This window comes from Kogia breviceps, chromosome 7, assembly GCF_026419965.1.
Source record: "Kogia breviceps isolate mKogBre1 chromosome 7, mKogBre1 haplotype 1, whole genome shotgun sequence".
Classification (NCBI taxonomy): domain Eukaryota; kingdom Metazoa; phylum Chordata; class Mammalia; order Artiodactyla; family Physeteridae; genus Kogia; species Kogia breviceps.
In genome coordinates this window covers 36,608,036-36,635,009 of record NC_081316.1, presented here as the reverse complement: position 1 = coordinate 36,635,009, position 26,974 = coordinate 36,608,036, and the positions used below count along the sequence as shown (strand labels likewise).

At 50.3% G+C, this 26,974-nt stretch overlaps 1 protein-coding gene across 12 annotated transcripts in view; it reads left to right on the top strand.

The window, feature by feature from the left end:
* Positions 1 to 26,974, top strand: part of NAV2 (neuron navigator 2) — a 764,629-nt gene that overhangs the window by 724,262 nt on the left and 13,393 nt on the right. For 11 of the 12 annotated variants that reach the window (XM_067038097.1, XM_067038101.1, XM_059070150.2 and 8 more), the window contains 13 exons: positions 1,272 to 1,355; positions 1,752 to 1,863; positions 3,166 to 3,311; positions 6,256 to 6,428; positions 12,901 to 13,054; positions 14,055 to 14,217; positions 14,957 to 15,057; positions 17,171 to 17,266; positions 18,945 to 19,113; positions 21,978 to 22,213; positions 24,529 to 24,683; positions 24,885 to 24,956; positions 26,610 to 26,806. In XM_067038097.1, coding sequence (XP_066894198.1) covers positions 1,272 to 1,355; positions 1,752 to 1,863; positions 3,166 to 3,311; positions 6,256 to 6,428; positions 12,901 to 13,054; positions 14,055 to 14,217; positions 14,957 to 15,057; positions 17,171 to 17,266; positions 18,945 to 19,113; positions 21,978 to 22,213; positions 24,529 to 24,683; positions 24,885 to 24,956; positions 26,610 to 26,806 — 1,858 coding nt within the window. The remainder of the gene's footprint in view (positions 1 to 1,271; positions 1,356 to 1,751; positions 1,864 to 3,165; positions 3,312 to 6,255; positions 6,429 to 12,900; positions 13,055 to 14,054; positions 14,218 to 14,956; positions 15,058 to 17,170; positions 17,267 to 18,944; positions 19,114 to 21,977; positions 22,214 to 24,528; positions 24,684 to 24,884; positions 24,957 to 26,609; positions 26,807 to 26,974) is intronic. The other variant, XR_010841345.1, reaches the window with a different exon arrangement.

The following is a 26,974-nucleotide window of genomic DNA, read 5'->3' as shown; positions in this document are numbered from 1 at the left end:
CCTCCTGTGACCTTCTGTGTATCTACCCACCCCTCTCCTAGAACCGTTTCTTGATGTCTCCACACCTGTGTTCTCATAGTATCTTTTGTCACTTTCTCAGTCCCAAACCCCTTCCTTTCCCTGCAGTCTCTAGTCATTCCTGTGTTTTGCAATTCCTTAACAGTTTATAGGTCATTTTCAACTATATTGTTTCATTCAGTGCTCACAGTCACCCTGGGAGGAACATAGATATTGCTTCCATTTTATAGATGAAGAAACTGAGGCCAGTAGGATTAGATGAGTTGTCCATTCTTTATTCTTGGTTTTAACAATATTATCAGGATCCTAGGTCAACTAACTAATATTTCACCTACTGCTCTGTGGAAGAAGGAAAAAGGCTTAGTGTTGGGACACACAGTTGCATCTTGCCCTTGAAGAGGCTTTCAGAGAAAGGGGCAGATAGGGAAGCATCACATTTCTCAATTCTATGATATATATTTTTTTCACATCTCTGAAAATTGGATGCATATTTCAACTATAATTGGTGGCATTTTTAAAACTGTCTTTGTAAAATGTAAAATAATGGTGTGTCTGATGCTGTCTTCTAACAGGGATACAAAAGTGCAGGGGAGCCCCAGGGAAAGTCATAACTCCAGGGAAAACAGTGGGCAGGTTCTCTAAGGAGGCAGCAGATGGGCCTTTCGGTGGCTTTTTATTAACCAGGATTATAACAAGCAACATCTGCCAGCCACTTTGTTCATTTATCCTACAAACACGCTCAACGTGAGGCTCTACTATGAGCTTGGTGCTTGGGGAACAAAAGGTCATCCTGCAGTGTAGTGGAGACTGGCGTAGATCAGCAATCACAAGAGTGTGTGTTTTTGACTGTGATACCACAATGCGTGTATCAGCAGTCCAGTGTGCTTGTGAGAGTGAATAGGAGGGAAGCAACCCAATCTGGGGGTGTGTTGAAGGCATGTGCTGAGGTCTGTTGAGAAGGATGGGTAAAAAGCAGTTAGGGAGGCAGTTGGGAGAAGTGCATTCCAGGCAGCGGGGAAAGCATGCAGAAAGGCCCTAAGGTGGGAAGAAGCACAGGACGTGAAGGACGTGGAAGTCTAGAGTGACTGGATCCCAGAGAGTGGTGAGGAGTGGAGCTCAAGAGGCTGAAGAAGTCGACGGGCTAACCCACGTGGCTCCATTTGGATTTCTGTCTTTAAGACCTGGCACCCTTTTTAGGCACTCCTACCTTGCAAGATAATGTAACCGAAGGGAAATGTGTCTCTTCCCTCCAGGCTCACCTTGTGGCGGCCTTTGAACAGAGTCTTGGAAACATGACAATCAGGCTCCAGAGCTTAACCATGACGGCTGAGCAGAAGGTACAGCAGAAAGAACGCTCCTTCCCTCCCTGCTTGGAATTAACAGCAAACCTGAAAACATTATTCTCTTTTATTCCAGAGCGTTGTATAGATTTTAGTGTGCTTGTTGGACTGTTGGAATTGAATCTGAAAGAATAGGTCTGCTGAGTGAAAATATGACCTCGATGGAGTGGCAGTTAACTGCATCGGCAACAGATCTTACTTAGTCCTATACCTTCTGCGTTGATGTACTCACATATGCCTATTAAAACCTGATTCAACCTAATGTTTGCGACAAAGGTTTCCTGCAACTCCTTCATTCTCTACCCTCCTCTAAGCTGACGCTAAGTTGTACTTGAGCTGAACTCGGTACAAAATGATTTGGGGATGACCACTGTTTTTTTTTCTATTCCTCAGGACTCAGAACTGAATGAGTTAAGAAAAACCATTGAGCTGCTGAAGAAACAGAACGCAGCTGCCCAGGCGGCCATTAATGGGGTAATTAACACCCCAGAGCTCAACTGCAAAGGTAAAGGGAGAGAAACAGCCTCAGACCAACGACCTGCCTGCCCTTAGGAACCCTCCCTTGACAGTATATGATGCAACCTCCCTGCCAGAGGGTGGGTGTCCTTGTCAGTCGAACAGGTCCTAGAAGGCACTTAATCCAATTACTTCCAGCCTCTAGGAAAACAGCTATCCCAGCTCATCCTCTTCTCTGATGTATCTCAAAATGGAAGAAAATATATCTCTGTTGGCAAAGTGTCAAAGTATTTCATAGCCTTAACTTCACTAATACTTGGATATTTACATACTGACCTGGGACAGCCTGAAATGGGTTCGTCTCTCATTTGTCCCGGAAAATATTCTAAAAGGATTGCTTTGTCCTTGTGTATCGTACTTGGGGGTGGGGTGGGGGGAGATATGGACATGAGGAGGAGTTACGTCCAGAAAATGATATTAAGAGAACCGATAGAAAAGTAATAGAGTTAATATTTATGGAACATTCACTGTGTTCTAAGCACTATGCTCAGTGTTTACCTTATTTCATTTTCTCCACAAAACGCTTATGAGTGCAGTGCTGGTCCCCCCCACATCGTACTGAGGGGAATACTGAATTTTGGAGGCAAGAGTCCCATCCTGAGGCCACAGAGTGTGAAAAACAGAAGTGGGACGAGAACCTAAGTCTGCCCCGGAAACCAGTGCTCTTAGAGACTGGGCTGTCAGGGTCGTTCTGTGATTGTGAGGAACACTGTCTGCAAACTTTATTTTGGTCTCACTACCGTTCTGGGCAGTGTTATTTCTGGTACCACTGTTATCTCAAATGTCAGACCTCCTGGAAAAGCGAGGCTAGAGGTGACATGGGAAGGATGGGCAGGAGCTGGCCAGGCAGAGCAGAGGGAGAAGAGCATCCAGGAAAAGAGAATGGCACCTGTAAGGTGGTGAGAGGACATGGGCTTGGCATGTCCAAGGGCATGAACATGAAAGAAGGCTGGTGCGGGGAGAGCAAAGGACGGGGCACTCACGACACAGATGACGATTGCCGCAACTCACAGACACATTTTAGCTCAAAAGAGTGAGTGGGGGGGGGGGCCGGATCTCTAAGACTCCCCTGACTTCTGTTTTGTAAAATGGAGAGAGCCCTCCTTTAATCGACCAAAGAGGGCGTAGCCCTCAGCTACCCAAGGACCTTAAAACCAGCATCGCGGGACAGAAGGTGATGTCTGATGGGAAATAGCTCCTAGTCCTTGGGTGTGTGGATTTAGGTGTAAATCCTGGGGCAAAGGAAGGGGCTCAAGTCAGCAGCTCCTGATGTCCTGCCTTGGGTCTCCAGGAAATGGTACCTCCCAGTCTGCAGACCTCCGTATCCGCAGACAGCACTCCTCCGACAGCGTCTCCAGCATCAACAGCGCCACCAGTCACTCCAGCGTGGGCAGCAACATAGAGAGTGATTCAAAGAAGAAGAAGAGAAAGAATTGGGTAAGTGTGCATCCAGAGACCTCATGGGCAGTAGGAGAGTCAGGCTCGGAAGCAGTGTGGCCCAGGTAAAGCCCAGGCTAGCTCTTAACTTCACAACATAGACCTTTGGGAGTCAATCCAGAGAAGTGGCTTGTGGAGGGGTTTCTACTAAAGTCAAACCCTAGGATTTATGAAATAACTACCTCTTTTTAGTTTTTCTGTTTCATGAGACTACGTGAAGCACTCATCTTTCATTTCATATGTGTCATTTCTTCCTCACCATATGCTGGCCACAGAGTTCCAGATATTAGAGCAAAATTACTCTTAAGTGGTTTTTTCCTTAGTTCCAAAATACTTTTTGGAATATGTATCACTAGTTATCCCATCGTTAACCATACCCCTTATCTACATATTTACATCATTGCCTATGATGGCATTAAATCACCCACCCTTGTCTTTGAAAATTTTTTTGACCATTTGCTGTAAGTAAAAGCTTCATAATATAGTTGTTAGCAGTTAGTGAGTGGTTCTAAATTGGGGGGAGGGTGGCGGGGATCATACCTCAAAATAGCAAATATAATAGAACCCGGTGTCCAATGCAGTGTTTCTCCATGTTTCCATAATCCCATTGAGCTACTTGGCCTTCTGTACAGTGGCCTCTTGGACAGTTTTTCCCATTCTTCTTGGGAAATTCCACTCCCCTCTCCCCACCCAATTTTTAGTTCTGCTGTCAGGGCTGTGACAGTCAGTTATGACAGACGTTCGCCACTCCCCGACTTCAGTGCAGGGACACCCCAGGTTGATCTGAAGTTGGCCAGGACTCCCAGGGCCCCGTTTTTCAATGCTGACAGCATCGTGTTTTCACAGTAGCTTCATTGTCCTCATTCATTCCATACACTTCCCCCTCATTTTGTGTTATCTTGGATGGGTGGCGAGGTCTAGTGATGGAGGAGTCGAGGACTTAGTCCTTTTGCTTATTGATGACTCTCGCATCGAAAGGCCAGTTCAGTGTGATCCTCTCATTGTTCTGATTAAATTTTTCCTTATGTTACTAATGGCTTGTAGTCGACTCATTTGTTATGACTTAAACAAACAGAATTAACTCATGTTTCTGTTTCTAATATGCTGTTGATAAATACAGTCTGATTTAATTATCAAAGTGATGAGAATAATTTTCTGTGAAAAATCGTGATTATCCATTTTCTTTAATTCAGGAAATAAAACTTGTTTATTTTAAGACAACTCTTGGTTACCAGTGCAATTGGGGAGGATGGAATAATTGGCATCCCCAGAGAATCCCAAAGCTTAATTTTGTCTAATCTTTATCATCTCCTCTTCTGCCTGGCATTTTAGCAGAGGTCGAGGCAAGGATTTAGGTTGATGTATACCAAATCCTTCTCTTTCTATGACTACTCTCTGGAAATATGGCCATAAGTAGGACGTGGGAGAGAAATGGGATCCAGACTCGCCCACAAGCTGGACATGCAGTTTGTTACGGGTGAAACTTTGATGGGAGACAATTCCCATCATTTCAGAATGGCCCATTTTCTGAATTTCACAATGGCTAAGAAAATGCCCAGAATACGTTTTCAGTAGCAAGAAAAGACTTTAGAAAAAGGAAATTGCTTTTTAGAAGACATTTTTCTAGATGAAACTTTATCTTTTGGCCTAGAAAAATACATGCTTATCATGGCTTTCAGAGCAGACCTTGCACTTTAAATTCTTTATGTTCTCACTAGAATTTTCAGATCCATCTCATGGTTTGGGGAATCTGTGACGTACCAGTTCCTTTTTCCCAATATGGTTAATACATTTCTTTAAAATATCATTTTTTTTTTTTTTTTTTTTTGCGGTATGCGGGCCTCTCACTGTTGTGGCCTCTCCCGTTGCGGAGCACAGGCTCCGGACGCGCAGGCCCAGCGGCCACGGTTCACGGGCTTAGTTGCTCCGCGGCATGTGGGATCTTTCCGGACCAGGGCACGAACCCGTGTCTCCTGCATCGGCAGGCCGATTCTCAACCACTGCGCCACCAGGGAAGCCCTAAAATATTTTTTTTTTGAGCAAGAAGCGAGACAGCTAATTTTCTGCTTTTATTATATTACGTGTATAGAAGGACAGCAGGAGCTCCTAAGTATATATATCAAAGAGCTATGCAGCCATGTTGGGACCAGTGCAGCAATGAAGCTACCCCTGCTAAGAAAAGAAGACATGCCAAAAAATAATAATAATAATAAGGCTTAGAGATGACTGATAAAAGGCCAGAAAAGAGTGAGGAGTATAGGAAGGTGAGAGAGTCATTTCAACCAGACAGAGAAGCTTGCAGAGCTCGGATTGTAGGGGCCTCCAGACTCACTCTTCCTCTCCTTCCATAATAGAGGAAGATGCCCTTAATGCTTTGAAAGATTCTTGATCCTACCGGAAACCTCCTCTCTGTATGGTGTCATGTCTGAAAAGTCCGAAGCTTTCCCTGTCACTGGCTTCCTCTGTTAAAAATTGTCTTTTTTCCTTCCCCTTCCCCATTTTTGCTTGCGTTTTCTCTGGCAGGTCAATGAGGTAAGCAAGACCAACGTGAATATCAGATACCAAGCTAACCCATCCATTGATATGACTAACCTCACCCACATCCGCATCCGTCACCGTGTCTGAGCACCCCGCTTTGTTGCTGTGTCACCTCCTCCTCCTGACATCCATCTGCTGAGCCAGGGTCTGTCTTGCTGTTGGCATCTAGTCTTGAGCCAAGAGTAGGCATGGAATGTTATCCACAGGTCCAGTCCCCCGAGCTGTCAACACCAGATAACTCTTCTTCCCTTAATGCACTGATTTGAGAGAGCTGTTGGGAAACTTTTTCATTGCTGGGTGGAAAGCGTGGGAGAAGTAACTTGCTGTTCACTCTGCATGTCTCCGTTTTGCCGAGGCCTGAGGGGTGGTCTCAGCTCCTGCCAGGCTGACGGTCTTGTGTATTCAGTTACGCAGCTCCTTCAAGCAAGCCTTCGGGAAGAAGAAGTCCCCCAAGTCGGCATCCTCTCATTCAGACATTGAGGAGATGACGGATTCTTCTCTGCCTTCCTCACCAAAGTTACCACACAACGGTTCCATGGGCTCCACGCCCCTGCTGAGGAACTCTCACTCCAGTTCTCTGTAAGTCTGTCTGCCGGGGTCACTCTGGTCAGACGGCATCTTTGGCCCCTGGGAACCCTCTCTAGTAGGAATGGCTAGGAGTCCTGCTATGTTCCTTGGGGTCCTTTGTGTCTTGCGTTCATAAGACCGTGCATATTCTTTCAGTGTTTTAGGACCAGAGAGTTTAAAAGAGGAAGGAAACGAGTTTCTGTTCTGCTGGCATCGGTGTGCATAATTAGCTGGCTGATCTTGGGCAAACGGCTTAACCTCTCTTTGTTTCCATTTCTTTGTCAAATTGGGATAATGGTTGTCTCCTTACCCTATCCTAAGGATTGAACAAGATAAGTGGATGTGAAGAGCTACAGCCGTTGTGCTCTGACAGGGAGATGATGGTATAAGTGTTGGCAGTTGGGGCTGAAGTTCTGGTTCACTTGGGTGACGGGGCTTAGAGAGATTATACTTTTCTTTGATCAACATTTAGCATTGACTCTTTCTCTGAGGTCAGCACTCAGAAACAAGACGTTTAAAAAAACAGAGCGACTCAGTGACGATTCTCTTTACCAAAGGGCTCTATATTTCATCGAGTGATTCATCACCGTGAACTCTCCCAGTCGATTGTAAATGAGTCAGTTTGCACAGAGCCCTTTGGGAACACAGCTGGTTGAGTGAGACAGGCAGCACCAGCGTCCCAAAGCCAGCTCACCAGACGGGTGCAGGGAACGCGGGTGAGAGGGCGGGCCAGGCCTTTGTAGCACGTCGCCTGCCCGGACTGCACACGAGACAGGCAGCGAAGCAGGGAGACAGAGCGTAGAGCCCTGACTTTTTTATGAACCCGCCTACCAGTGAAGCATGGCCTTGTCAGGGTGTCTGCTTTACTTAGGTCAGCAGCTCCTCTTCTCTCGGGGAGCACCCCGGAAAGAGGGAGGCTGTGCGGACGGGCACTTCCATTCTGGGCCAAGGGTGCAACCCCGAGCAGGGGGGTGGAGAGGAGTGCCGAGCGCTGGAGTGCAGTGCCCGCCTGAGGCCCTGTGTGCTGGCGTGAGGGTTAGACCAGTGTTCAGGAGCGTGAGTCCTGTTTGACCTGAAGAGTGCCCAAGAGGTAAGTAGAGGACGAGCTGCCTGTGACTCACCTGCCATCATCCCAGAGCATCTCAATCCAGTTGTTTGTCTCCCGGCCAGGAGAAAAAGGAACTCCTCATCTGTTCTTTATGTGTTGGTATAAACTTCTCATATGACAGCCTGTGTGGGCAGGATGCTACCCAAGACGGTTCTGGAGAGACCAAAGAGAATAATAACCACCCCTGGGGTTTAGGGGCTACGGGGGCGTGACACGGTAGAGCTGATTCCACTCCTGGCGTCTGCTCCGTGCCAGGCGCTGTTCTTGGCTCCGGTGACAACAGTGTAGGAGACGATCAAGTCCCAACTCCGGTGTGGACCCCATATGTCCGGGGGAGGGTCGGGCATTAAGCACATAAGTCTGGATAAACTAGAAGGATCAGACAGTGCCAAGGGTTCATACTGGGACCTGAAACAGTGTGTTGGAATACAAAGTACCTTGGCAGCAACTGCAGGCAAGGTAGTCCAGACAGGCCCCTCTGAGGAGATGACGTTTCAGCCGAGGTCTGTGTGCCAGGAAGAACCCCTGGTTAGTTCTCGTCGGTAACACTAGCCGCTGTGACGAGCTCAGTCGCAAAGGTCAGCGCCTTTACCTGTGACTGTTGATCTCTGCTTCCTTCCAGACCCAACACAGATATCCCTCATCGGCAGGTGGCCTGCCGTGCGGTGATGCCGGCACCGAGGCTCCGTCTGTCCTGCGGGCCCGTGTCCTCTGCTGAGTGTCCAGCCAGCAGGCGGGGAGGGGAGAGAGTGTGGGGGCCCTGCAGGCGTGTGTCATGCACCAGGCCTCTTCCCACAGTCCACTGAGCAGGGCTTCCGACCTTGGCGGGAAGACGTGACATGAGTGTGCCCGGGAGGGGAAGGAGGTGGGCCGTCGTAAACCCGTGGCCGACGCTGCCGGCCAGCAAGCAGGGCAGCCCTCCCGACAGAACCCAGAAGCAGGCCCGGTGTGTCTGAGGAAGGGGAGGGTAGCCAGCCTGGCTGCTGCGTCCCCGGGCGCTGAGAAAGTGGTGGGAGGGAAGGCCGGCCATGCAGAGGCGGGGCCCAGGACCTGGGAGGCTTCGAAGCCAAGGTGAATTTGCAGCCGATTTCCTGTGTGATAAGTAGGGTTTGGATCTGAATTAGCTTCCCAAAGGTGGGAGTCTCTGTTCAGGGGGTAAGGGACACAGTGGAGCAGGAGTGGAGAACGGAGACCATGGAAGAGGCTGAGGCCACTCTCCCCACCAGCTGCTCTGGTCCATTTCCTGTTCTTTGAACTTGCCACCCACCGCCACCCCCACCTCCCCCGGCCTTTTGCCCTTTCTGTGCCCTCTGCCTGGTGTGCTCCTCCCCAGAGATTCACTTCCTCTGGGCCTCTGCCCAGTGTTACTACCCTAGCAGTAAGGCCTGGCCTAGGCACCTTGCCTAAAACACCCCACCACCAGCCAGCACTCCCAACAGCCCCCTTCCCGTTTTATTTTTCACCACTGCAAATATCGCCAACTGCCGTGGAGCTTGGAGCTTTTCCTCGGTTATTTTTTCTTTGCCCCCGCCCCCCAGTCTACAGCTGAAGCTCCATGGAGGTAGGTGGTCTGTTTCGCGGGCATTCAGATATTAGGTGGCATGAGTGATTGATGCTAATGATGAGTCCCCCGGATGGACTTAGGATATATTCTGGAAGGAAAGTTGAGGGCACATGGTGATGTGGATTGTGAGGGAAGGAGAAGAAGAGTCCTTGAATATTCCTAGACTTGCCACTTGAGGACTTGGGTGTGTGGCGGCGTTGTTTCTGGCATGAGTGGGAGACGCACGCGGGGCCAGGTCGGGGTCAGCGGCTCTGGTTTGACCGTGAGAAGTTTGAGATGCCCAGGAGACATCCCTGTGGAAATGGCCAGCCAGCCTGGAGTTCCTGGAGGTGGAGGTTTGGGAGACGTGGGCTCAGTGGTGGTTTCGAAAGCTGGGAAGCTGGAGGGATTCTCCAAGGGGTTGAATGGAGATGGCGAAGACGCAGAGGAGCAGGGACTGAGCTCTGGGTCTCTCTCATATCTGAGGTTCAGGAAGAGGAAGTAGAGCAGCCAGCGAGGTGGGTGGAAACCCGGGAGCAGAGAGAAGAAACTGTTTGGAGGCGGGAGTAGTCACTGGGCCAGAAGCTGCTGGGAGGCCAAGCAGCGATGCATTCAGCCTATGGGGCTCCCAGAGCCTGTAGCAGGAGCGCTCCCCCAAACCACTTTCCCCGTAGGGACTAGGGGGGCAGGGGGGCCCACCCTTTGGCTCGGCAGCCCTTTCCTGACATTCCACAGCATCCATGCACACTGGAGATGTTTGCTTTGGGTCTGGTTTTCCAAAGCGTGGGCAGAGAGCAAATGCTTCCTTCCAGCCTTGAAGGGTTTATAAGAATGTGCAGATCTAGACGCGAGAGGGCGTTCAAAGAAGAAACCAAAGGCAGAGGAGTCGGGGCTCAGGAAAGTTCCTACCCCATGGGCAGAAGGAATGGCCGTGTGGGAAGGCAGTGTTTCCCACACTAGGGTGTGTAAAGTTAGGTATGCCCCCAGCCCTGCCTCCTGGGCATGACGGCACGAATATGCTGGAATTAAGTGTTAGGGGCTGAGTAGGAAAAAATTAACATCAGGTTGCTTCAGTAAGTGGTCCATAGAGGGGACCAGTGTGTGTTCATCCGTGCCTGCTGGATGAAGTTCAGGAGCTTATGCCCTGGAGTTAAGCAGACCCATCAGACTTGTTTCTGATTCTCACATTTTTAATGGGCGTGTCAATTTCTTTCTGTCTCAGCCTCCCCGTTTTGAAAATGGTGATAATTGTAGTGTCTCTTCCCGAAAGTTAGTAGTGTATGTGGTGCATTAAATAATACACTGCAGGGCTTCCCTGGTGGCGCAGTGGTTGAGAATCCCCCTGCCGATGCAGGAGACACGGGTTCGTGCCCTGGTCCGGGAAGATCCCACATGCCACGGAGCAACTAAGCCCGTGAGCCATGACGGCTGAGCCTGCTCGTCCGGAGCCTGTGCTCCGCAACGGGAGAGGCCACAACAGTGAGAGGCCCGCATACCGCAAAAAAAAAAAAAAAAAAAAAAAATACACTGCAGATGCCTGACACAGTGGTCTATGTAGTCAGTAAACATTATGTGCCAATCAATGTGATCAGATACTACAAATGAGGCAGAGGAGAACCCTGGTCCTAGGGGAGCCAGGGGCCACGCAGGGAGTGATTATCAGTGACTCGGCAGAACCAGGGGAGAAGGCTCTGGGCAGTAGGCACAGGTTGACTAACTCTTAGCTGGAGCTTGTTTTCAACATCACCTCTGTTGTAGGCCACCCCTCCTGTGCGGCCTCGCTGTGCTGTGCTTCTGAGAACTGGCCGATTTGTGGGGGACACGGGCGGGCCTTGGTCTCCTGACAGACTTTCTTCCTTTTAGTTTGCTTCCCTTTGTAAAGTCATTGTTTGGCCAAGCTTCACAAAGTAACCCATGTGATAAATTCCACAGAGTGGATGCGGAGGAGATGTTGTCTCTCTTGCTGAGAAAGCTTTCTGGGGAAAAAGCACAGGCCATGTGAAAGAGACTGGAGCAAAGCGCCTTGCCGTGTGACAGACAGACAGGGTGGACTAAAGCTGATTGTTCTCTGCAATGAGCTGGAATCTTCGAGATCTATGCAGGACATGGTTTGGCTAAGACCAGAATGTCACAGTGGAATTTTGTTCAGACTTTACACTCTATTTAAACCCAGAAACCGTAGTCCTTTCCCAAGAAAGAACCAGTTTTTGCAAGCTCCCCTCGAAAACCTCCCAAACCAAAGAAAGTATGGCTGTATAGTTAAACCCTACAAACCACAGGCTATCCAAAGCACAGGGAGCTGGGGGGTTGGCGGGGGCAGAGGATGATCTGATTTCTAAAGACATTACTGTCTCTCTAGCCCTTTTAGTCCCAAATCTGTTGGCCTCAGTTTCTCATAGGTATGAAATGGGAATAATTAGAAGATTTTTCAAGGGTCTGTTGGAGGTTTCAGATTTTGAAGTGGAGAAGTTTTCTTGGATGCTGACAACTTTTTAAAATAGGAGATGATTTTGTATCTCTCAAAACAGTTCAGGGTGCAGGTCAAGAAAACAGCCACAAAAAGATTTGGCTGTTCAGGCGTTAAATTTTTCTTCTAGTCCTTTCTGCCCCTGAAATACAATTACATCTCTTTTAACAATTATCATGGTTCTCCTTTGGCAATTAACATTTCCACTCCCTCTCCCAGTTTCACAGGTCAGGTTTGGTTTGGCCTCACATCCAGTACTTGGGTCCTGGAGAGAGGGCTCGAGCAATTATTTCTGCAGAGACCACGTGCTCACCATGTTGCTCAGAGATAATCAGCTTCAGCTTTGTAACTTCATGAACTTGGGCTTTTTTTCCTTTCTTTTTTCTGTTTTAGTTCCAAGAAACGTCTAAGCTTTCTCTTCTGGATCACCCCACACCTCAGCTCCTATAATCTTTGAAATCAACCGAACTTTTTTTTTTTTTTTAATGGAAGCTATCTTTTCTAACATTGCAATTCATCATGACTTTTATGATCTTCCAGTTTGTGCTGACTTGCCAGTATCTGAAGGGCAAACCTAAGTAATCGAATAAGGAACCCAGCTTGGAAGGTCCACCTCTTAAAACAGAGGGACTCACAGGGTCCCACAGTCTCCTGATCTGGTGTCCAGCTGGGGAAGGAGGACAGCTCACCACACTGTTGCATGTTTTCAGATAAAATTTTGGCTTTCATGTCGCATCACTCTCTGCTAGCTACCTGAGATGTTTCTCTTCCTTGCCGTGGGCTTATTAAGCAGTATGGGGGGTGGGGCAATGAAAGATTGTTTCTCTCTCTCTAGACACCTTTAGGGGAGTGGGCTTTAGAGTGTGACCAGAAACAGACTAGCATCTTCCACCCGTATCTTTAGGTTTCTTCCCCTTTTTGGCAAATAAAAATCACCCTCAGCTGTCTGACCCTGTCTGCCTTTACAACGGACAGTTGACCTCATTTCTCTGAGTGGGCTTAGATATCAAGAGCCGTGTTGTATCTTTATAGGGGCCCAGCCGTGTACACATCACGGAGGGTTTCAAACCCCCAAGGTTACCATTCCCTTTTGCTGGCTCCTGTTTATCCCTAGATCACTGGAATTTGGCTAAAAGGCATACCGGAGCCATTCAGATTGCCAGAGCTCTGCAAAGAAAGAGTGTAGAGAAGTAATAAAGTCTGTGAATTTCAGGTGCTTTTGATATTGTCACTTCCGGGAAGCACCGGGCAGCTGGTTATACGGGGTTACTCTTTAGCAAACCTGATGATGATGTGGTGGTCAGAGGAGGGCTAAAAGGAGCTGAACTCAGAGCCGCCTTGGGCAGTAACACTCCTCTTTCCCTAGCATCTCGGAGTGCATGGATAGTGAAGCCGAGACGGTCATGCAGCTCCGAAACGAGCTGAGAGACAAGGAGATGAAGCTGACCGACATCCGCCTGGAAGCCCTCAGCTCTGCACACCAGCTGGATCAGCTGCGGGAGGCCATGAACAGGATGCAGGTGAGATCCGGGAGTGCAGCTGAGCCCCAGGCTGCCCGGGGAGGAGCTGCTCCTGCCACGCTCCCTCCGCTGGGATAGCCTTCTGCACATCTAGATTGGAAGCTTCCCTCAACGCTCAGCCTGACGCTTCTTCCTCTGCCAAGCCTTTCCAAGTCCTGCAGCTGGAAGAGTTGGTGTAATGCCCTCATCTGAATCCCTATAGATTTGTTCCTACGGCCCCGCTCACCTTTGGACACGGATTGAAGGCTTTTGAGTCTCTGAGCTGTTCTGTTTTGCATCCCTTTCTCTGGATGTAGGACCAGTGCTTATGAACACATAGTAGGTTCTTTATAAGTATTCATGGAATGAAAGACCACTGTGGATTCTACTAAATCGGCTTTCACTGGAGAGCAGCGTTTCCCAGAGGAGTTTCCGTGAAATGAGAAACTCTGTGAAAAGAAGGGCTCCTTGATCAAAAATGTTTGGGAAATGCTGCACACTATGTGCCCCTCTCAGATTCACAATGCATACCAACTTATTAAAGGCTCTGAGAAGTCCTGCAGTAAAGGTCTGGGTTGAGAAACCCAGAGTTTTCAAACTTCTTAGATAAAACTTTTTCCACTTACCACCCAGATTCTGGGAAACATTTCTGAGGTCTTGTCAAAGGCCAGCTCTTGGACCCTCCTGTGCCAGAGAGGTCTTGTGGGGGGACTTCCCTGGCGGTCCAGTGGTTAAGACTTCACCTTCCAATGCAGGTGGTGCAGGTTCGATCCCTGGTCGGAGCGCTAAGATCCCGCATGCCTCACAGCCACAAAAAAGAAAAAACCCAAAAGAGAGAGGTCTTGTGTATACAGCAAAGGCAATGACCACTGTTGAATCTCTCTGATGGTGTAACTTATTCTGCCTCCATGGCTGGAATATGCACTTGATCCCTGCAGGGAACTTTCAATTCCCTCCTCCAGGAAAGGCTTGTTCGCATTGTAGCTGCCTAGTAAGTGAGCTTCTCCCTTACCCTTCACAGAGTGAAATAGAGAAGCTGAAAGCTGAGAACGACCGGCTGAAGTCGGAGTCTCAAGGCAGTGGCTGCAGCCGGGCGCCCTCCCAGGCGTCCCTCTCCACCTCCCCAAGACAGTCTATGGGGCTCTCCCAGCACAGCCTGAACCTCGCTGAGTCCAGCAGCCTGGGTGAGTGGCGTCACAGGGCCTGCAGCTGGCACTCTGGTCTCTAAGCAAGAGCCCCAAGATGAGCAGATCAGCAGATCAAATGGAGAGGCAGCAGGCGTGTGTGTGCTTAGGGTGTATGTGTGTGGGTGTGCGTCTGCTACCAACATGAGCCCAGCCATTAGACTGCTGTCATGCTTTGCTCCAACGCCCCAACTTCTCCAAGCCATGAGCTTGGATCCCCTCGCCCTCCATGCTGAGTTCTGTTTGATCCATTTTAAGAGGCTGACCTGCAAGCTGTATGCTGCATACCACCCGCCCCCTGCCCCACCTGCCCTTTGGTAGCCGACTGGGACGCTGGCTTGGTTTATGACCTTCCTGCCTTGGGGCTGGATTCAGGCTGGCTCGATAATTAGCGAATGTGATCTAGGCAGATCACACAGATCTGTATGTAAGCATATCGAGGCTGATGCTTTGATTTATTATCCGTGACGCCGCTCTTGCTGTCGTTTTGGTTGAGCCTCCCTCGCACCTCCACTTGGCAAAGGTCCGTCATCAGCCCGCTGGCTCCTTGATCGGTCCACTGTTGGTTTCTGTGGTTGCGTTCTGCATTCTGCCCTCTCCCCCGCCACCCCCCATCCCATTTCCCCTGCACCACGACACCTGGTTTGTCCCGCTGCTGTGCCAACAAGCGGCAGGGGTGTCAGGAAGCCGGCTTCGCTGTCCCCGTGTGCCTAAGGCTGTTGCTGTTTTCCATTCGCAGACATGTTGCTGGATGACACTGGTGAATGCCCGGCTCGGAAGGAAGGAGGCAGGCATGTTAAGATAGTTGTCAGCTTTCAGGAGGAAATGAAGTGGAAGGAGGTTAGTTGGATCCCTTACCCTGCTTGGCCTGTCCCTCCCCCAGGTAGAACTACCTAGCATAGCGATTCCGTCATCACGCCCCATCACCTCAGATCCCGAGGTGATCTGGAAATAGTACTAACGTTTTCCCTAACTAACCCTACTCCCCAGCAGCATCTTGACACCGTGAAAGTGAGCCAACGGCCCCTCCCCGTCGCTCGTGTTTGAAAAGTGTGTAAAGAGTTCTAAAAATGGTCCACACTGCACCACCTTCAAGTATCTAACTAAACACTAACATCAGTCAGCAACGGCTTTTCTGAATTTAGTATATTCCCAAAGCACTTCAAAGGCAGCTAAGCACATTCAGCACAGAAGGTACAGAAGTAAGCCACCCAGATTCATCCGACCAAGAGCACCTGTTTGAATCCAGTCGTCAGAGGCTGCTGACCAAGTAGAAACTGGGAGGTAGAGGTGGTCAAGCCCAGGAGCACACAGGTGGCTAGCAGTGAAGGTGGTGACTCACCGAGGCCGGGAATCTGAGTTTTCTGAGTAGTTTCTGTTCTCTTCCAGCATCTAGAGGTCATACCCCCGTCAGAGACTGTTTTAGGGTGAGGGCAAGGGTTGACAGTCAAAGTTGATTTTTAGTCGTCAATTAAATCTAAAGGTTGCTGAGAATGACCATCTCTCAGATAAGTGGGAAAAGACCTCCTGAGCCCCTCATGTAAGTGCCTTGAGGTTTTTGTTTGCTTGTTAGTTCTGAGTATTTTAGCCAACATGCTATCGTAGGCTCTGAGAGCTTGAGAGCCCGCAGTGCCCATCAAAACAAAGCATCTGCAGCCAGACTTCTCTGCCAGGGGATTCTACTTTGTGGCTGGCTGTCTAGTCTCACTGACGACGGTAGCCCCAGGATTTTGAGCTGCCAGGGGTCTGAGCGTGATCTAGTTGAGAAAGATCCAAAAAATAGTTCCATTTTCAGAGCTTAGCTGGTAGAGTGATAGACTATCAAGGGGGAGGTCCATTCTTATTCTGTTAATAAACGCAAGTGGTATCTGTGAAGGCATTTTATTCTAATGATCATCAACGCAAACAGATAGATCTTACATTTTATGAAAGTCTGTCACTTTGCAAAATGGTCTTGTTCTGGATCACCACAGCATCCAGATGAGGTTGACTGCCCAGATTTTATCATCTCCATTTTACAGTTGAGAAGCCCAAGACCCAAGCGTCACTTACCTAAGGCTGTAAGGCAAGTGATGGGGCCAGATCATCTCACTTCAAGACTGTTGCTCTTTTCTCTGCTGATTTTGCTTAACCTCCAAATACACCCCCTCCTCTCCCCACCTCCCTCCACTCTCCTAATTCTGTATTCTTATCAGCATGTCAGATATTTTAAAACCAAACAAAATGGAATGTTCTATTAGTTTCCTTTAATCATTGTGATCAGTTAGCCCCCATTCTGCAGAGCCCTGTGGGCAGAGAGGCAAAAGAAGTAGAACAAAGATTATTTTTTGTGAATTTCCTGGAGTTTTACTAGTTTTCTGAATTGGACATGTTTTAACTTTTAATTAGAAGAAAAGAAATCAATACTATTAAGAAACAGAAAAGAAAAAATAAAAACATCCTGAAGGAGTTTAAGATCGAGCAAGGAGACAAACTTGATAGACAAATACCTAGAAATAAAAAGTGCAGAATATATCATCATATAAGTTGTGTACAGAACTGTTGAAGCAATGTGAGCTCTGAGCCTGGTGGGTTGATCATTGAAGGCTTCCTGGAAGAGGTGAGTTGGTAAGCAAGGTTTGGAAAGGGAGAGATGGCAGAAAGGAAAGGGGAGAGCACTCCCCGCAAAGGATGTGTGATCTACACACCATATGAGGTGCACAGTCGGTAGAAGGTTCGAGATTCCAGAGAGGAGATCCTCTCTTCCTAACCCACGGGTTGCTGTTTTAGCAATAGGGGAGGAAAGTGTTTAAGACCATTACATTCAGTCCAAGTTACATCTGGTGTTAAAACAAATAGGACTTTTATTCCCCTCTCAAACCATTGGCGGAGTTCTAAGACAATGAGTCCTCTGCTAACCTGAGTCAGAAAGGAGCCACCTGTTTTTCACCTGCGGACATTTCCTTGCCCTTAGGATTCCAGACCACACCTCTTCCTCATCGGCTGCATTGGAGTTAGTGGCAAGACGAAGTGGGACGTGCTCGACGGGGTAGTTAGACGGCTGTTCAAAGTAAGTGCTTCGTGAAGACAGCTACGGCAGTGCGCCCGAGCGGGGCCTGGGCCTCAGGAGGGAGAGGGCGGTTTGTGGCCCGAACCTGGTCATTCATCGGGCCTGTCCCCTCTCCCACACCCTTATGTTGCTGGGACTTGTCCCCTGGCCCTCAAGGGAACAGAAGGAGGATGGTAAGTATAGGCTGGTAACAGGACCAACTATTCTCATCTGCCTTTGGCAGTGGTTGGCCAGCCAGGGAGAGGCATTTCCCTGGTCTTGAGCGATTATATGAGCCTCTCACAGTGAACTGTTAACGTCTACCTTCTCTTCACCTTAGAATTGTGTCCTGTTGAGTATGTTTTGCAGCGTGTGTTCCGGGGCTACGACATCACGTTTCCACCCTTCATTTTGGTAGGGGGATTTGATCCACCTTACCCTGCGTCGCATGCCAACACTTCAGACTCTGTGATTTGTGCTGTGCCTGACATTGACTTCTGATCCATGGCTGGTGTCAAGGCTGTCGGCACAGTTATTTTTCTCTTCATTCTAATCACATCACTGGAGTGGGTGTTTGCCACAGGAGAAATTACTAATGAACATCTAGGTGAACCCTGACATACTAGGTGATTTGAAAGAAGCTTTTGGTACATTTTTTTTTTTATTGACCTGAAGTAGGTCAATAACTAGAAGTATTCATTAATCACATCCCCTGAGTATTAATAATAGCCCACATTTTTTGTGCCAGAGACCACATTGGTCTAGTTGAGTTGGTCTGGTATCAAAACCTGACTTTTAACTAGTATACTCTAGTCTCCTAGCATCTAGACTCAGGTGGCTTCACAGAGAGAAAATTCGGTTCTTTGACCCAAGCTCGCTTCCCATCTTGACAGGCCAGTCTGTAGAAATGAGACGGGGTGAGAGACAGGAATGGCTTAGAGCAGACCAAGCCTGCTGCCCCAGCCGAAACCTTCTCTCTGCTGATGGCCAGTTGGGACGTCCTTGGATTAGAAAGGCCACAGTTGGGGCTGAAAGGAGCCTATGAGGCGTCACACGTGAGGAAGTGAGACCATTAAAGGTAGAGACTTGTTATCAGGATTCCACCTCAGTCGTGTGGCTACCACAGAGCCCATGGACTTCGTTCCAAGTTCACTGACCTAAAACCTTCCAGTCACTCATCTAAGGTGGAACACTTTCCAAATTGAACACACCTTTGTTTAAAACTCTAAGCTGCTTTCTTCTAGCAGCACGGACTTTTGTTCCCTTTGTCATTATATGGCCTTTGACCTGAACCAAAAGAAAGGGCTGCTGGAGAGATTGCTCGTCAGAATTACTTCGGCGTGCATTTTCCAGCACCGTTCACGGGCCCCAATGTCTTTAAGATTTCAGCTGAACTTATAGGAAAAGCAGCTTAACTTTTCCGTGCTTGGTTCATCCAGACTAAATGTCCACCATCTTGTTAGGGTTTCCCACCCGCCCATCACTAACCGAATAAATCTGTACCTTAAGGGGCCTGTGATACGAGGGCATCCTCCCCAGAGAAAGTCAGCTCCGCTGCCCCTGGTTCCACAGCTCGATTTCAACTCAGGCATCAGCTGGGAAAGAGGAGAAGGTGATCGTAAATCACCCAGCGAAGACATGAGTTTTGGGCAGATTTTTCGCCACATCTTTGACGGGATCTTTATTTTACTTTTTCCAGGAGTACATCATTCACGTCGACCCCGTGAGTCAGCTGGGGCTGAACTCTGATAGTGTCCTCGGCTACAGCATTGGGGACATCAAGCGCAGCAACACCTCCGAGACCCCCGAGCTTCTTCCCTGTGGCTACCTGGTTGGAGAGAACACAACCATCTCTGTGGCCGTCAAAGGTAATCCAGCCCATTGCAGGGGTGGGCGCTTCCAGAATTGTAGGTTGTGTTCTGTAACTCGGCACGGGAACCTGTGGCCGTGATTTTGTTTGTGCATGTATATGTGGGTTGTATTTTTTTCCCCCGTCCACCACAGTTACTCTTACCTAAGCAAGTTGAACAAGTCTTCAGCTTTTTCAGAGACCGTGGGAAACAAATAATTTTAGTTCATTGCTGAAATTACATAACAAAAGGTGCCATTAGCCTTATGACTCTGAGATGATGGAATCTTAACAGCCCTGTTGAAACGGGGCTCCACTGATAACAGTGAGTTACTCTTGCCCGCGAGCCTTGGATGCGGTCTCATTCTACAGATGGGAAACCACGACGCTCTGTGGGCCAGAGAGGAGTTGCTCGGAGCGCCCTGCGGAAGCAATGAAGCTCCTGCCCACGCACGATGCTGTTCAAGCTTCCAACTGCCTCATCACCTAGAGAGGCTACCCCCGAGGCTAAAGTTCTGTGGAACTTTACACTCACAAAGTATTTTTGGGGGAAACAAAAAAAGTTTCATGGCCAAATAAGTCCGGCATCGTTATTCCCATACAGGTTCTCTAAAGCCTCTGTCCTTTAATGTCCTGGCTCTTGCCGTTAAAAAAGCTGTGTGATCCAGTCTGACACAAATGCATTTGACTGCAAAACCCCTTTTTCCTATATTTTATGAGCCACTTAAAGAAGAGATTGCTAAACACTGTCCTAAGCTCAGCCTTCACGGTATCTTATCTCTTCCCTGTAAGGCATTAATCTGGACTGTAGTTTTGGGGTTGTTTGATGCAAGCTTTGTTGCCTACCTGGGAGGTTTTCTAAAAGCACCCCAACATTCCTCATCAGCAAGAATGAAGATCTTGCTCCCCTGGTGACCAGTAGCATGTTCCTGTTTGAGCCTCACCCATAGCCTTATCTTGTTGGCATTCCATAATTGTGGCCTTGGGCTGCACGTGACAGAAACCTACTCAAAACTAGCTTTAGCCAAAAGGAAACATACAGGCTCAGGTACCTGGAAGATCCAGGTATAGGCTTCAAGCGCTTCTGGATCCAGGTGTTGCAGCAGTGCCATCAGGATCAGGCCTACCTCGGCTTTGCTTATTTTTTGAGCTTTCTGCACGTAGCTGATGAATGGCCCAGTTCATCCTTCTAGCTTAGGAACCTAGAAGAAAGAGAATGTCTTTCTGGACAAGTGTGACAGGAAATTCTTAGGGGTGATTCTGGCCCACCATGGGTCAAATGCTCATCACCCAATCAGTCGTTGTGACCAGGGAGAGGCTTTGGCCCAGCCTGGTCACAAGCCCACCCCTTTGGTGGCTGAAGGTGCTGGGTCTCAGCCCTGCTTGGACCAGCTGGAATGGACTCCTTGCAAGAAAGAAGAGTCCCACTACAAGGGGAAGGAGGGAGGGCTGCCAGGCACACTTTAACAACGGTCCACTCCAAGACCAGACCAAACCTCTGTAGAAACAGCGACAGGATTATCTGCTTCCCGAACAGGCCACCTCACCACGGAGCCTAAGCTGGTGCTGCTCTCAGCACATCGAGTTGTTTTAGCATCTCTAGGGATCAGCTCGGGTTTATTTTTAAGCCATACCTGACTCTTCTGTTTTCCCGTGGTGCTTGACACTTATGCCTCCAAGGCACCGAAAACCACTCAAGGATTTGAGCTGAAAGAGATCCGTGAGCTGCAGATGATTCACTTCGGTGGCCGGGGCAGGGGCTGGGGCTTTGTGTGCTCTGAAATGAGTTCGTCTGCAGAGCAGTCACTGCCAGGGGGGTTTCTGACAAGAGACTGAGACAGCAACGTAGATGCAAAGAGAGAGGGGTCTCTGTGTGTTTTAATCCCTGCCCCGTGTTTGTTATTAAGTTTAGAGAGGAGACCCTATCCTCCGTATTTTGCATCAAACTTAGAGCCCATGTAGGCTCTATTGAGACCAGTTGTAGGAAAGTCTTAGGCCTGTACCCAGAAGATCTCATTTGGGATCCTTCATCAGGATGACTCTAGAACAGTCACTGTGCTATCTTTGGTTGGGGAAGATTGGAAACAAATGTATAGATGCGTTAGGGGGGGGTCTGTTTGCAGTGAATTAATTATGTGGATGGAAGATGCTACTGTAAAACAGAATAAGTGCTTTTCAGTTTATTTTTTGCCTACATATAGTGGTTTCTTGAGGTGCTTTTTTAATAGAATTGCCTTAGGTTCTGGATAAGTAACCTTGGCTGGATCCTGTCTTGGGAATGATGTGAAGAAAACCGCTCTTGTAAAGCCAACAGCCCTGAGTAATGAAGTTGTCCCGGGCGGGGAGGGGGAAAGATGTTTCCTCTTGCTGTTGGAGAGTCTCCGCCTAGGTCTGCCGGAATTCACATCCCCAAATCAAATGGTCCCACCTTGCGTTTTTCCTCGTTTTAACGATAAAGCGTTGATACCTTCATGGTGTATCTGAGTGTGGACAGCAGCGACACCTGGCGTGCAGGAAAAAACGGGGTGAAGAGGCAGCCGCAGGGTCTGGGTGGACACAGGGGATTCACATTTGGTTTGAGCTAACACCCCCGGTAATGGTAAATCCAGAAGGACAAGTAGGGCTCAGAGTCTTATGAATTCTGCAGAGGATGGATGAGGACTGAGGGGCCAGATGTTACAGGTGAATCTGTGGGGGGGGGGGGTGCAGTCAGCCAAGCCAGGAGCCAGAGCACATCGTGCTGGTGAAGGGAGCCTGCGGTGTCCCTGGGTGGGCGGGGCCGCCCAGGAAAGGGGTAGCCTTGCATTTTGGCAGCTCCAGGTGGGCAGGCACAGAGAGCCACCCTCTCTGCAGGGCTGCGAACACTTCCTCTCTCAAACACAGGGCTCGCGGAAAACAGCCTGGACTCACTGGTGTTCGAGTCCCTGATCCCCAAGCCTATCCTGCAGCGCTACGTCTCCCTGCTGGTGGAGCACCGGCGGATCATCCTCTCTGGGCCCAGCGGCACTGGGAAGACCTACCTGGCCAACCGGCTGTCAGAGTACCTGGTGCTCCGGGAGGGACGGGAGCTGACAGACGGGGTCATCGCCACCTTCAATGTGGACCACAAGTCCAGCAAGGTGAGGAGGTCGTTCAGAGGCTGCTGCTCAGCCCTTTGAGAACTAGTGATGCCACCACCCCCGTGATGGCAAAGCAGCATTTCCTACAATGCTCACCTTTGATGGTTATAAAAGCCTGGGGAAGGAGGTCAGAATGGAGCTAGCAGAAAGGAAGGCTTTGATCCAAAACTTCCCAGCGAGAAGTCCCACGTGTAAGTCGATATAGTTCATTTCTTACTTCCCCGCTGTGAGTTGGGCACGATGCTCAGTGCTGGTAGTTCTTTAAGGTCATCCCAGATGCTTCCACTTCAGTTTACCAAAAATTCATCACGTGCCTACTAGGTTCTCTTGTTTTTCCAGAACAAAACTTTCTTTTGTGGAACAACAGTAGTAAGAACAATAGCAGCTCACATTTGCAGACTGCTTACCCTGGGAGCAGCAAAGTGAACGCCCCACAGCCGGACCTTCAAGGAAGTAGTTGTCACCGTCCCATTTTACAGATGAGGAAACTGAGGCTCGAGGCAGATGACCACGTATCTAAAGCCACTCAGATAGTACTGAGCAGTAGACTGGAGCTCAAGTCAATGTCTTAGACCCCAGAGCCAGCAAATAGGATCGATCCTGCCTCACAGGGAGCAGTGGAAACGTTCGGACAGCCTGACCTAGTCCCAGCCTAGGGTTATGAGGTGTTTTCTCAAACTTGTTCATTATCCATGCAGTGGTTGTTGATGGGTGATTCACTCTGACTGGCCAAAGGGGCCAGGAAGTCAAAGGTGAATTGGAAGTGACTCTCTCACCTTAAGAATCACCTGGCATCCTTGAAGATGCAGCTCCCAGACCTCATTCCCAGACGATCTGTTTCAGTAGGTTGTATGGGGCTGGGAATTTGCACCACAAGTTCTCCAAGTGACGTGGACACGGGGGCAGGACTACGGGAAGCGGTCAGAGCCCCTGTACCAAGATCCTCTGTGAATAAGCTCAGAGAAGGCGCTCTCTCCCGGGACCGGCGAGAAAAGGATCCTAGGCACGTGGCTGGAGGTCGAGCCAGGCTTGAATTCAGCCCCTACTCACTCCCCTTGGCCAGGCACCCTTGTACAGAGCACAGCTCCCCAACTATACCCTGCAAGCCTGCATAAGGAAGAGACGGCTCCGAGACTCAGGATCCGTGGCCTTGTCAGGTGCCAGAGGCCAAGTACCCATAGTGGAAAGGAGCTAAAAGGAAAGATAACTAGTAACTTTAAAAATTGGGCTGCTTCTATTGCTGAAAGCCACATTTTGACTTAAAAGGGAGGCGTGTGTGTGGGGGGGAAGCAGAGGAGATGTGACCCCCCGAGCATCCAAGCCAGCGTGCAGGACAGTGGCATGGGGTGGCGCCCACACCGAGTCCAGATCCAGCCCTGCTGCCGACCCTGTGTGCCGCCTCAGGCTGCTCACCTACTGAGGGATGCCTCAGCTTCCTCATCTGTAACATGGAGACAGTCATAGTGCACCCCCCCAGGGGGTTATTGAGGGGCACAGAAGTTCATATGTGTGAGGTCCCAGAGCTGTGCCTGGCGCAAGGTCACTCCATCCTCATGGTGATGATAATACCATCAGGGAGTTGTTCTGGGTTCACTGGCTGGCCCTTAGCCCACCGTTTTGGCCTTTCCCCACCGCACATTCTTCTTTCTCTTCCTTTTCTGATGCACCCCTTGCCCCAGCTGTGCTGAGCTGTCTTCTAGTGCCAGCTCCAAACAGTGCCCTGCCCGTTCTTCACAGTTAAGGCCAAAGGTTCCCCTTTCACCCAGACCTTCCAAGGCCCCCCATGCGTGGAGACCACCCCCCCCCTGCACCATTCACTGTCTGTCTGCCCCAGCACTAATCAGCAGGACATATGTGTGTTTGGGGGCAAGGGGGTCCTTTGCTGTGCTGATTCATCAAGGGCTTCTGTGTAGATGGCTCTCAGGCAGTGCCGTGGTTGTAGAGAGATGTATGAGGCACTTGCCCTCAGGAGCTTCCTGGGAGGCTGGCAGAGTAAGAAATAGTAGTGCTTCTAGAGAGTGCTGCAGCAGGTACAGCACCATGCCTGGGCACCCCCGTGGTGCCTGCTCTTGCCCAGGTTTTCTGTTGCCTAGTGAATTCCGGAAGCCAGGGCCCAGGCCTTCCTCACCACTCCCCCGCCCGCACCCCCTGCGCCCAGGCAGACGCCCTGTAACGGACAGGCACTCAGCACCGGTTACCGCGAGGCCTCAGGAAGGGCCCCTCTGCCGGTGCCGGCCCGGGGCAGGGGAAGGCCCCGAGTGCGTGCGTCTTCCTGGGGGCGTTCGCACCCACCCATTCCTGCCCGGCCTCCGCAGGAATTGCGCCAGTACCTGTCCAACCTCGCCGACCAGTGCGCCAGCGAGAACAACGCTGTGGACATGCCTCTGGTCATCATCCTGGACAACCTGCATCACGTCAGCTCCCTGGGCGAGATCTTCAACGGGCTGCTCAACTGCAAGGACCACAAATGGTAAAGGCAGCTCTGGACCTCGTGGCCCCTGGGAGAGCCGTGTGCTACAGGGGGTAGGAGCGCCGCATGCACGCGGCAGGGAGGGGCGGGGGCCGCATGGGGGGAGGGGCAGCAGCCAGCAGCCATCTACCTAGGCTCTTAGATGCCCCGGGATGCTGCGACACCTTCTCCAGCTCTCTTACCCTTCCTTTCCCCCCGCAGCCCTTATATAATTGGCACAATGAACCAGGCTACCTCTTCTACTCCCAACCTGCAGCTTCATCATAACTTCAGGTAAGGAGTCACTTTTTGAGTACCTGCTGTATGCCGGGAGCTGTGAGCATTTTTCCCAGCTTCACTCATTTGATTCTCACAAAAGCCTCAAGTCGTTATATTTATCATTCGCAGTTTACAAATGGGGGGAATTAAGTGGTTTGTGTGAGGTCACACAGCCAGTCGACCGGCAGGGCTGACTTGCACCCAGATCTCTTTGATGCTAAGTCCTGGGACAGCAGTGCCCCGGGGGCAGCTCTGGGCAGGGAGCGTCGTCATGCAGCCCTGCACGTCACCAGTGGCACGTCTGTCTGTCCCAAGTGGACGTGAGCAGTGAAACCTCCTGCTTATGAACGTCTTCATGCAGCAGACTCTGTGGCCCTCGAGCTCCAGCTGCTGTGAGCCCTCTGCCCCGGCCCCGTACCGCGCTCCCCCAGGACTGGGGTGTGGGGCTTCCGCCGTGCTAGGTTGTGTGGCCTCTCGCCTGGCCGTTGCGAAATGAATGCCCTTTGCCCAGTCCTGACACTCAGCGGACTCCATATACTCCTCCCCTGCCTGGGGCCTTAGGTAAGAAGGAATAGCCGTCTCCTGGGGTGAGACACCCCCCCTCCCCCGCCCCCAGCTTATTTTCGTGGCCATTCTGCTGGCATCCCTGTTGAAAGTAGAACTGCAGTTATCAGAGAAATACCAACCCCGCCAGGTCACTGAGATCATGGGTCACCTCTGCATCCAGGCTGTCCCTGTCTTATCCATGCTTTCTCTTGAATGTCCCTCAAGACCTTTCTGCTCCTGCTTCTCCCGTCACCACCGCATCATCTCCCAGCACGCTGTTGCAGTCATTTTCTAACCAGTATGCCTGCCTGCCCCTTGGCCCCCCTGCAGGCCATCCTCTGTGCCAATGGCAACCGGAGTGAACATTGTAGAATTCAAATCTGACTGTAAACCCTCATGCAAGAAGTCCCTCAGTGGCTCCCATTGCCTCCAGAATGAAATCCAGGCCCCTTAGGTTGGCAGGTCAAGTCTAAACTCCGGTTACACTGAACCTCTGGCAGTTTCCCTGAACATCCCACACTACTGCTGATGTCTCTGCAGATGCCGCAGCGTGCTCTGCACCCCACTGCCACCCCGACCCCTGCTCCTGCCTTGCCTCGTGTGGCTGCTCCATTCATCTCCTTTGGTCTCAGCTCAGGTGTCCCCTCCTCTGAGGAGCCTTCCTGGTTTCCCCAGGTTTCATCATCTCTCGTTCCTCTTATCTGCCTCCTCCGCTAGACTGTGAGCTCCTGGGGAACAGGGACTGTGTCTGAGTCATTCTTACAGCCCCACGGCCCAGCACGGAACCCGTCACAAGCAGAAGGGGCAGTTAGCTCAGTGGTCAGAGCTCAGCCTCTGGAGTTGGACCGTCTTGGTTCTAATCTTAGCTCTTCTGTGGACTAGCTGTTTGATCTTGGACGAGTTACATAACCTGTCTGTGCCTCAGAATTTCTACCTGTAAAATGGGTGGCGATCATATCCATGGCACAGGGTTGCTGTGAGGAGTTGTGAATTGGCATATGTGCAGTGTTCAGAGGAGTCCAGTTTGAGTATTAACACGTGCACCTTCCAGCTGTAGTGAGCTTTGATTCGTGAGGTTGGCCATAGTCCTTGTCATGGAAAAGTGTTCCTGACTTCTTCCAGGTGGGTGCTGTGTGCCAACCACACGGAGCCCGTGAAGGGTTTCCTGGGCCGGTTCCTGAGGCGGAAGCTCATGGAGACGGAGATCGGTGGGCGGGTACGGAACGTGGAGCTGGTGAAAGTCATCGACTGGATTCCCAAGGTCTGGCATCACCTCAACCGCTTCCTGGAGGCTCACAGCTCCTCGGACGTCACCATAGGTGGGGAGGGGAGGCCGGGTGGGTGCCGACGGGCGGGCTGGCAGGGGAGGGGAGTGCTGCTCCTGGGGCCCTGGCCTCCTCGGATGGCTGTCCCTGGGCCCTGGTAGCCGGATGCTGCACTGGCCACATGGATAGAGAAGGGGACAGAAGGACAGGCACAGCCTAGAC